The sequence below is a fragment of the Vicia villosa genome, linkage group LG4 (assembly GCF_029867415.1).
Source record: "Vicia villosa cultivar HV-30 ecotype Madison, WI linkage group LG4, Vvil1.0, whole genome shotgun sequence".
Lineage (NCBI taxonomy): Eukaryota > Viridiplantae > Streptophyta > Magnoliopsida > Fabales > Fabaceae > Vicia > Vicia villosa.
In genome coordinates this window covers 157,989,858-158,001,497 of record NC_081183.1, presented here as the reverse complement: position 1 = coordinate 158,001,497, position 11,640 = coordinate 157,989,858, and the positions used below count along the sequence as shown (strand labels likewise).

Below are 11,640 nucleotides of genomic sequence, written 5' to 3'. Positions count from 1 at the left end.
ATCATCAATGTTGCCTTATAATGTTGCCTTATAATGATGATTGTCCCAATTGCTAAGGTATCCTCGCATGATGCCTAAAAAGATTAATGACTATTCTATTTTTCCCTTAGACTACCTGCCCTCTTTATAGCATGGGACAGTCTTGTGGCGAACGATTATTCGATGACCCTTAAAACATCCAATTGAAAGACTTCCTACCCTTTATGGTATGGATAGATCCTTTCGCCTCGAAAAGCTAAAAGAACAAAGTTTTAAACTTAGGGTAAGTTGCTAATAATTGCTCGCTCAATTCAAATTCAAAATTCAACTCTTTTTCCACCAATTTTCAAATACTTTCAAAAGACTACGCTCATTTACAAGCTAAAGTTCTTTCAAAGTTTTTTTACTACTCACACCTCCTATTTCAAAATACTTTCAAAACAAGGCTACGCTTATTTACAAGCTAAAGTCCTTAACAAAATCTTTTTACTATCCGCACACTGCTTTTCAAACAATTCAAACAAACAAAGTGAGCTAAGCAATTAAGAGCCCATGGATAACCATGGATGCAAAGGGTGCCTTACACCTTCCCTTTGTATAACCTACCCCCCGAACTCAAAATCTTTTTAAAAGGTCTTTTCCTGTTCTTTTAGCCTTTCCTATAAATTGGATAAAATAAAAGTCGGTGGCGACTCATGCTTAACCGCAACATCTTTCGATTATAAAAAGTCAGTTCACCGTATTACAATGACGATGTCATATGTAGACTACTCTGAATAGTGTCGAGAATTTAAAAAAAAAAAACACCACAATTCTTCCATATTGCAAACATGGTCGAAAGCGACATTTTTTTGGGGGCATCCGTTAAATTGTGATTTTCAACTTAAGTTATGCTGAAACCCACTAAGCCTTGTTTAGAAGAATATCAAGAACAAATTCACAATATTATGATCACTTTCTCTTCAAAACATGTTCAGAATCTCTAAAAGGTTTGCAGTGATTTGCCATGCATATTCGACAGGAGTGAAGGTATGAGACAAATGCACAGGCTAAAAGACAAGCAACTCAATCATGTCTTGACGCCAAAATCACATGTAGTCGACAGGAAACAAATTGATTTTCGACAGGGGCAGTTAGAAGACTTGAAGATGTTTTCGACAGAAGCAGTCGGGAGATTTACAGGCAATTGTCAACATTGTTAGCAGTTTGCAGCAGTTCAAGAACTGAAGATACGTGGAAGCAGAGCAAAGGACAAAAGGCCACGTAATGGCGAACGTGCTGATGCGAGAGAATTGAGCATTATCGATGGTTATTGATGTATTTAGTATATAAGTCGGTTTCATTCATGTAAGAAGGACTCACAATTTTCATTAGTATTCTCTATAGAATTCGAGTATCCAAGTCACAGAGAGAAAAAAGTTTGTGAGAAATGTATAAATTTGCGTCCCTCTTTTAATTTTTTAATCCAGGAATTTTATTTTAATAAGCTCTAGGAATTTTATTTAATTACTTTTATTGTGTTCCTTGTTTACTTATTTCTTCAAACAATTCTTCATTATACTTATTGGGATTTCTATCTAATTTCTCTACATTTAAACTGCTAGATCCATGGTTTTATGGTTGACATAAAATTTTACTAAAACATGGTTCTTATCTGATGTTGAGCAAGATGTTATAACATCTCGATCACCTGTCATGACAGGTTCTGCTGTCATGTGTTCTGCCAGATGTTGTGACATGTTATACCAGAACATCTTGACAGTACTGATGGTTTAAATCCTTGAAGATTTGATTGAAAAATATGAGATTCTGGAGGACTCAAGTGCTCATACAGGATATTTTAGGGACAGTGCATATTTGATTTAGTTTTATAAAAAGGATCTTGGAGACTTTTTAGGAAAATTTGATTTGATTCGTTTCTATTTTTATGTGAAGATCTTTCACCTGATTGAAAAGGAGAAGATTGGTTTTGATTCAAGAGTCCAAGCTCATACTGCAAAAGTCTATAAATAAGGACTTGCTAAACCTAAAATAGCAAGCATTCACAACAACAAATAGTAGGTGGAAAATAAGGGTTTTGGGTTTTGGGAGTCTTTTAAGGTTTTTGTGTTTTCTTTATATGTCACCCATGTATCTTCTGATACATTGAGGTAGACTGATTGTTCTCACTCTTGAAGCTTTTAAGCAAAAGAGTTGAGTATTGTTCTTATTTGAAGCTGTTAAGCAAAACTAAGTATTATTTATTGGAAGTGTAATCTTCTATTTGGTTTTTTGATTCTAGTCACTGGAATTATGACTGGTTTTATCATTGAGGTGATTGGTTGTAGGAAGTGAGAGGGTGATCTAATATCTAGAGGGTTCTAGGTAGAAGTTGCATAAGGTAGTGATTAGGCGAGAAGTTGTAAACTGAGACTATTTAGGCTTTAAACTAATATTATCATAGTGGACTTTCTTCTTGGCTGGGTAACCCCTAGAATAGGTGACATTGCACCGAATTGGATTAAAAATTGATTGTGTTGTTATTTTTCTACAATTTACTTTATACACAATCTTCTATTTTTAGCAGTTTTTCTGTCAACAGATGATGTCATATCATTTGTCCTGACATTGTATTTTTTGTGTTGAGACTCAGCCTTGACATTTGTATTGTAAGTGCCAGAATTTCATAACATCAAATACGCAAGCACAATCACATTTTATCAAACTGTTTTGCCCAAATCGTTCTTAGGATTTTTTTTCGAGTCTAATCCCTTAAGTGAACTAAAACTTGTGATTTGATTTATAAAAAATACCAGTAAAAAACTATATGATGAGCAAAAATCCTGAAGACTATATGATGAAATAAAATCATGAAAAACTATGTAATGAAATAAAATCAAGCAAGGATGGAATGACGAAACAAAACCAACTCGGGTGCAGGATGGTGAATATGAACCGCACATAAAAGAAAAGTGCTAAGTCAAACTCATGAAAAAAATGGAAGCAAATCAATCATAAGAGAAGAGTTATAAAATACAGAAGGACAATGTCATTACAAAGGACAAAAAAATATAAGCAAAACAACAACTGTTAATATAGCAACAAAGTTTATTCCTCGTAACCAACCAGTTTTCCTCCTACGCCTTCCTTTTCAGCATCCAACAATTCTCGGGGAATCTCCACACTAGGGAAAATAACTCCAATTCACTCATAGAAATTTGGAAGGAGGCATGCATAATGTTGGAGCTTTTATTGAGAGAGTCTTCCATCACCTTCTATAAGTTTTCAGCCTCCTTTCACGACTCCTCCATGCAGCCTTCATAAGCCCATACCTCCTTCGAGCAATTGTCCTTTTCCTACTAGAGGGAGGATTTCGCCTTTGTCGCCCTAGAAGAAGAAAAAGTAAGGGTTTTTCCGAGTATTCACCAAATCTTTCTCCGCCTTCGCCAGAGAAGATTGGACCTCCCTAAGGGTCTTCTCTTTTGCTGCCAATGACCCATCCAGAAGAGTGGCCTTGGACGCCAATTTAGAATGAGTGTAGTACTTCTTTACGTCCTTTTGTAAAGGAGCGAGTTGTTCCTAAAGTTTGTTCTGCTTTAAGAGGATGAAGTCATATTGATTCTTCAAAAGCTCTTTCTCCTTCATGAAACTGTCGAGTGCTGAAATCTTTCCCTGATCGGCGGTTGAAATAGCCATTAAAGAAGCACTCTGGTGCATTTGAAAGGCCACTTTTGCCATCAATTCTTACTTAGAAGTATCATACAAGTTTTGAGTATAAGCATAATCATCTTCTAGGAAGCAAGGCGATACTTCCTTAATTGTGTGGGTCCCTCTAGTCATGAAGAATTCTATAAGGGAGTAAGCAGGAAGGATGCTCTGATCACAACCTAGGTATAATTTTCCCGGGGCAGGTTGTGTTGGTATAGACCTTTTGGCATGATTTCCCTAATAAATTGTACCATTTCCACAACCCTTCTTGGAAGATTCACCATCAAAAGGCTTCGACCAATCATGAAATATTTTATTCTAATCCTTTGATAGTCGCGACACTCTTGGTCCATCCTATTTACTTGTCTAACTTGGATCAGTTGTATTTGCTTAGTGTTTGGGACATCGTTCTCCTCCATAGTTAATCTCCTTGTCGCCTCAGTAATGCTTGGAGTTGGATTTAGTGAGAGAGGTGAAGGAGTATTCTTTGGCGCAAATGTTTTCTTCCTCCTCGTTATGTCACAATCAAATTATATATTAAGAAGAGCGATAAAGACCAAAAAATGATGGTTTCTCCCTCTCTCACCAAAAATATTTTTTCTTTCCTACACATCGTAAGCAATGATGATCTCGGAGATCAAGATGCTCTCTAACTTCTTGCAGCTAGGTTCTCGACCATTCAAAGACCAAAGGCTCTAATATAGGAACGAAGCCTCGTATTTTCCCAATACATCTCAACACACTCAGAATCTTCCACGAGAAAGACATGAAAGGAAGGATCAGGGTCAGCTTCTCCATCAAGGGGACGATTTAGGATCACCCCTTCAACTCCTCCTACGAGATTATCAGCAACAATAGTAAGTAGAAGGAAAAGAAATGGTACCCGGAAATAATGAAGGTGCAAAGGAAAAGCTCAATGCAAAATCAATCAAAATGCGAGAGACCAAATGGGTTGTGAAATCTGAAAAATGAAACAGACAGGCATAACAACATGTCACCAGAGCTTTGAAGGGAATGATCGGAATTGGCAGAGAGAGAAAAGACGGTTTGCATAAAAGGTGAAGTGTAACTTATAAGAAGAAGTGACATTTATATAATGGAGCAAAGTAGACAAATCAATAGTTCAAAACGAAGGAGCAAAGTAGACAAAAATAACTGACGAGTTTATCTTGAAATCCTAATGACACTGGAGTGTACTTGGGCACCATTAAGTGTAGTGTCACACCATATCCTATGGATCTATGGCCACGTGTCATATTGATCCCGCAAAATCTTTAAGTGACAAGAATTCCATTTAATGTCTTTGCTCCCAAGGTCAACCATTTCCACTCTCCAAACTTTTCCACTTCTATAAGGCAAGAACCTGGCACAAAGACCACGATTGAGGAGGTTAATGACCCAATACTCTAAAGGCCTCTTCATTTTTGGGCAATAACAAACCTTGGGAGCAATTGTTATGGGCTGGCCACAGGACCAAGGATAAGAAAGTCCAATCATGACAAGGCTTTGTCCAAGAGCATGCTTACCAAGACGGTGGCTCAGGGGACCTATACCTGATCCTCACCCTCAAACGATCGCTCACTGTCAAAAACAATCGAATGGTCCCCGTGTAAGACGTCAGATCACACGATACCATTATAACCGCCCATACTATATAAAGTTCATCGTGCATCATTTCAAATATTCTCTCTCATTCATACACTCCTACTATTTTCTCACTCATTCACTAAGTTGGACGTTGGAGTAATAACTTGTAGACCATCATCCACTCCACCTCATATGAACTCCATTCTATTTAATTTCCACATTTCTGGTTCTAGTTCGGGAAAAAAAAAACTGAGAATGAAACTTTTAAATAAAAAAAAACAATACAAGCCACATCTGCTTGTATAATTTAGAATTAAAAGACGAGGAAAATTAAAAAAATAAAATTCAAGATTTGAATGCTAACAAATCAACATCCAGATTTTATTCTCTAAAAGCATGAACCCATGAAATCTAGCCAGTATCATCATCAATCCTATGAACGGCAGCAGTTAATGCAAGATTGGAATGGAATTAGTTTGACAACAACCGTGTTGTCATATATATTTTTAAAAATTTGTTTTCGGAAGTTCTCCCCTCCCCTTCAAACTCTCAAACAAAGCCTTAGGAAATAAATCACTATGAACTCATTTCCTTTATACCATTTTCCATCCATGTAATTTTTCATGCAAATCTATAATATTTTTGAACGATTTTACAGTCCATGTATGAAAGACATGATGATGAAATTATACACTAGCAGTGTTTGTTTCATTGGAATTTGGAAGCTGCTATGACTATAACTACTTCCCATAGCAGTTCAATGCAGCTCATATTCTTTCTATTTAGTTCCCTTCCATAGATGTTGGATTATAAATGTTTCAGAATCCTTCAAAGCTCACCGAAAATAAAAAACCGTATGATCTCAACTAGGGTCATTTTAGAGAGTTTGCAAGACGAACTATAGCACACGGCCTCAAATTTTCAACTGTTAAATTGAACTATGCACGGCTCCTAATAGAATTGTCACGATTAAACTATGTCTAAATATATGACCCCTAATTGTTGGCACGGTTGAATTGTAGCTAACTCGTACAAGGCCTCCAAAAAAAACTTATGATATGACTATTCTAAACATAGAAATCCCAAAAAAATTGATGTACAAAACCAGACAGCATTGTGTACAATTATGTATCTCAAAATAAAATTCAAGTGGTACAATTCAAATACCTCCAAGAACATTAACAATTGAGTTCTACATCATCACATCAAGAATTAAACTGATATAACAAACTTACATCACATTACATACATATAACATAAAAACTCTTACTCAGATTCTTCAACAAAAGCTTCAATTCGAAGAAGAACAAACCCAACAGCAACACCAACAAGAGTGAGTCCATTCATAATAGCCGCAATCTGAAAAATCTCACCTGCAGCATTACATGTAGAAGAAGCAGCACCACCACCTCGACCACTTCTTCTTCCTCCCATTGATATTGAACTCATCACCTTTGCAAAAGCTTGTTGACTGCTAACAGGAACTCCTAGTGATGTCACAGTGCAGTTCTGAGCTTTCAATCCCTTATAAGCATTGAGTCCTGTGATGAACTTCACTCTATGACCCTTCCTGTTGTTCCTTGATTTGGAACCAATTGAGCTTCCTACAACAGTGATTGTAGATGGAGTTGCTGCTGAGGCTGAGGCCATTTTTATTATCTGTGAAATATGAGAAAAAGTTTAGAGAAATATTGAATTGATGAGATGATAGTATAAGGAAAAATAGAAGCAATATAACCTTTTGGTTTCTTGAAATGTGTGTGGAGTTTGTGGTAAGGGAGATTTGTGTATTTGGATTAAAAGAGAGAAAAGGATAAGGTGAGATGAGTGTGGTTGGTTGATATAAGAAGAGAATGTGATAGATTGTTGATAATACGTGGCGTATAGCTTTACTTGGATGCTGGCCATCAAAGATTTTGAAACCCAATCACCTTAGTTAATGGTAACTAATTCAACTAAAATGAAAATGCATAATTTTATTTTATGACTTTTTTTATTTTTCTTTTTAAATTCTCTACCTCTCTCTTATGGTGCGAAAAAAATAAAGGAATAAATTTATTTTCATATTCTTATAAATATTACATTGATAAATAAATAAATAGTGTTTAAGATAGTAAATGTTTAAGCCACCACATTCATATCTAACTAGTAACAAATCCGTGCGTACGCACGGGTTCTGGTATGATACGCGCATTTGCTTACATAATATATTTAATATAAATATAAATTTAAAAAAGAAAAAAATTAAATTAATAATAAATTTTTTCGTATATAAAAATATTTAAATCAATAATAAATATTTTCCCATATATCAGTTTTGAAAAAAAAATTGAATCATAAAATAAAAAAGAGTTTATTATTTTTTCATATATACAAATATTTTAATCAATATCATATCTTTACTGTACTTTTTTTTTAATATTACTTATAAAAATATTTTAATCAATAATAAATTTATTCCCGTAGATAAATTTTAATTTAAAGTTCTTTTTTTTAGATCTAGTCAAATCTATTTTAAAAAATAATCAAATATATTAAAATCAATTATACATCTTTAAAAATAAAAATTATTTAATACTATATTAAATAAATCATTAAAAATTAACAACAATCTAATTGTACTAAAATTCATACACAACTATTACCTTAACAAACATTAAACTCTATTTACATGCAACTAAGAGTTTACTATTTTATTTCATATATACAAGTATTTTTATCAAAAAAACATTTTTTTCTATTTATAATTTTTTTGTTTTGACATTAATTATAAAATATTTGAAGCCATAATAAATTTGTTCCCGTAAATAAACTATAAATAAGGTTATAAATTGAGAAATACCTCTAATGTCAATAAAACAAAAACTCATTGAAAACAGGAATTTGATACCACTTCCAAATCAATGCAGGAACTCAGCCTTAGTTTCAATCTATTAGTGGAGATGCTGCAACCTTGGTTAAATTTGCAATCTTTGAGAAATCATTTATTTACTTGTTCTTTTAAGTGCTCATTTCAATCTTTAAGAGAAATGACATAATCACTTGTCCTCTAAGTGCTCATGCTCATTTCAATCTTCAGAAGAAAGGATATATTCACTTGCCCTCTAAGTGCTCATTTTCCGCTTTTCAATTGGCAATCCTTACCCTCAGCACACAGGAGACTAACTTTAAAAAATAGATGAGTCAGAAGAGATAGAGAGAAAGTCATGGTGTCTTTTCAAATCATCGAAATTTAATCATGTTTATATGAAAATACACCATTATGTTGAATTATTTGAGCTTTTTTATAATCATCGTTGTTTATATATATAGGAGAAGACACCATTGTATTGAATAATTTCAGATTTTTTTGTAGCCATTGATTACCCAATCATTTAATTTTTATCTTGATCAAATTGTCTCTTTGTAATCCATCCATCAAGTTATTCCAAAGCAAAAAAACACAATTAAAAAAATACATTTAACTGCAATTAAAATGTGAAAGGATTCTTGAAGACAGATGCTAGAAAGCAGACTGTCCATTCAATGAGCCTATCTTTGAGAGAAACCTAATAAACATTAGATTTCAATTAATATTTGCCCCCTAACTAAGTTAACGTGAAATTTATTATTCACATAACTACTCAAATGGGCATTTCCCTTGAATTAACTACAAAAACATATTCAATTATTGAGAGAAAACATACTAAGGCCTGTGCAATGCATTTCAATAAAAAAACAGCATTGATTCCAAACCTATTCCTAGGTTTGAAATTTACCACAAACACAAACCATTTAACTTATTACATGGTAATTCACAAAGTTACAACACAAAGCATTGTGCAACCAAAGTAACAATTTAGTTCTTAACTTCTCCAGAATCTTCAATTACAACAGACTCGGAGGTCCTACCATTTTGTGAACCCACCTTCTCCATCTCCTGAACCACACTATACCCATCAACAACTTTACCAAACACAACATGCTTTCCATCAAGCCACTGAGTCTTAGAAGTGCAAATAAAGAACTGTGAACCATTAGTATTAGGTCCAGAATTCGCCATGGAAAGAATCCCAGGTCCAGTATGCTTCAAATTAAAATTCTCATCTGCAAATTTAGACCCATAAATAGACTCTCCACCAGTCCCATTCCCTCTCGTAAAATCACCTTCCTAACACATAAAATCAGGAATTATCCTATGAAAACCAGATCCTTTGAAATGTAGAGGCTTCCCTAATTGTCCAATACCCTTTTCACCAGTGCAGAGAGCTCTGAAATTCTCAGCTGTTTTAGGAACAGCATCAGCAAAAAGTTCCATTACTACCCTCCCAGCTTTATTTTTTCCAATAAGAATATCAAAGAAAACCTTCGGATTCTTCGACATCGTGGCAACAACTTTATCCTAATAGAACAAGCATAAAATTATTATCATAATCATGAACGGATATGAGTAAAAACTTATAAACTTAGATTAATTAGCCAGAAAGAGTATATAGCAACTACTAATCAATAAACTGAACACTAATTCAGATTAATTGAAATTCAGAAACCCTAAAAACGGTTATTGAAATTAACAATGTATGCCTCCGTGAATAAGTGTTGTTCACATGTAAATGATTGAAACAAACATGAAAATCACGGATTTATACCTGGATCAACATGGCTTTCTTGTATTTTCAAGTTAGTTTCCTGCACATACGGAAAATTGTTCAAATCAACAACAATACCACCAAATCTAATTTCAAACTCGTCGATTAAATTGGAAGTCAGAAATGGCCTTACTTGATCAGCGATAGCATACTGTGAATTCTCTACCTTTCATGTCAACCTTTTTTTCACTTGCAGTATATAAACTGACAGAATTTAGAGTGTACAAAAGGATCATCAAATGAAAGCTTTACCATGGTCATCAAATGCACCAATGCAGTAATATCATCCTGCCATCAAAGTATCATCCTTAGTGTAATGAATTAACGCAACAATTCCGAAGTAGCAGAAAATTAGAGGCAAAAACTACCAAATATATACATGAATAAGAAGCATATCATTACCCATTTGAAAATCACCTTCCTATCTGGACATCACAATAAAATTTAGTAGAATTATCAAGTTTTGTAATAACCATGAAAGGAAATTGAATAGAATCATAAAACCTTTAATTATACGATGATGAACCAGACAATCATTAGGAAGGTTGAACTGTGACAGGGTTATCATCTTCAATTGAATTCCCGTTGAAGTGATTGGATTTTGATTAAGCTGTTGATTTTCATCATCAATGAATGTCATTGGCACTATCGTACACCAAATTGGATTTTGCAGAGAATTTGTATCAAACAACAGCAAGGGTGTACTTGTTATTAACTCGATAGGTTATACCTATTTGCTGAACAACAATGTTTTTTCTGAGACAATAGAATAAAAACAAAATAATCAAAATCCTAAACTATAATCACAAAAATTAGAATACCTTCAGCTAAAACAAATAAATCTAAAGATGTCTCCATCAATATATCCACCTATTTTTCTACCATCCAGAACATCCATCAGAGTTGTCTTTCCAACTCCACTTACACCCATCAAAGTAGTGAGAACACCCTTCAAAAGTACTAATTTGTTCTCTAAAACACCTTGCTCTGAGAGCATGTTCATGTCAGTTGACAATTGGAGTAAGATGCATAAACATTAGTTTAAAATGATGTGAGGAAAAAATTAGAGATAAAATACCAAGAGTTTCATCCGCTAAAGCAAACACAGAAGCAACCATTACCTAATTCAAAACCACAAAACCAGTCACAAAGGCTTCCATGAGCTAAAGAAAATAAAGTTCAAAAAAGTATTCAGAAAAATAGGAAAAAAATCCCAATAACCTCAACATCAACATATGTGTTGTATCTTTGATGGTAGGAAGTTCATACACACGGATTTCGTCGGCTACAATACCCACAACCATAACAAAACATACAAGAAAACTCCAATCAATAAAATATATAAACCCTAAATCAAAAAAACATATAAGAAAACCCCAATCAATAAAACATATAAACCCTAAATCAACAAAATATATAAGAAAACTCCAATCTTTAAAACATATAAACCCTAAATCAACAAAACATATAAGAAAACCCCAATCAATAAAACATAACAAAAAATATTAAGATCTCATTTTAAATAAGGAAGAAGAAGAGGGAGAAGGAGGAAGAAGAGAGAAAGTGAAGGAAAGGACGAGAGAGAGAGAGAGACAGAGGGAGAGAGTGTCAGAAGATATTTTTCTTTCAAATTTGTAAGAAGAAGAAGAAGAAGAAGGTGGTACATAATGTGTAAAGAAGAAGAACGGAGGAAGAGAGAGAAAGAAGAAAAAAGTTTGTGGATGAAGAAAGAGAAAGAGTTTTGAAAATTAAGTGATAT

General features: G+C 33.9%; 1 protein-coding gene and 1 pseudogene across 1 annotated transcript; both read right to left on the bottom strand.

Annotated features, from left to right (window-relative positions):
* Nucleotides 1-6,348: 6,348 nt before the first annotated feature.
* Nucleotides 6,349-7,142, bottom strand: LOC131595686 (uncharacterized). The gene is made up of 2 exons (XM_058868118.1): nucleotides 6,992-7,142; nucleotides 6,349-6,912 (listed from the first exon to the last, which is right to left on the bottom strand). Exon 2 carries the CDS (start codon nucleotides 6,901-6,903, stop codon nucleotides 6,520-6,522), a length of 384 nt encoding a protein of 127 aa, XP_058724101.1. The 5' UTR covers nucleotides 6,904-6,912; nucleotides 6,992-7,142; the 3' UTR covers nucleotides 6,349-6,519.
* A 1,619-nt stretch (nucleotides 7,143-8,761) lies between these two features.
* Nucleotides 8,762-11,640, bottom strand: LOC131595685 (peptidyl-prolyl cis-trans isomerase CYP19-3-like; annotated as a pseudogene).

Coding starts and splice junctions, on each gene's coding strand:
- LOC131595686 (XM_058868118.1), bottom strand. CDS start 6,903: ATGGCCTCAGCCTCAGCAGCAACTCCATCTACAATCACTGTTGTAGGA.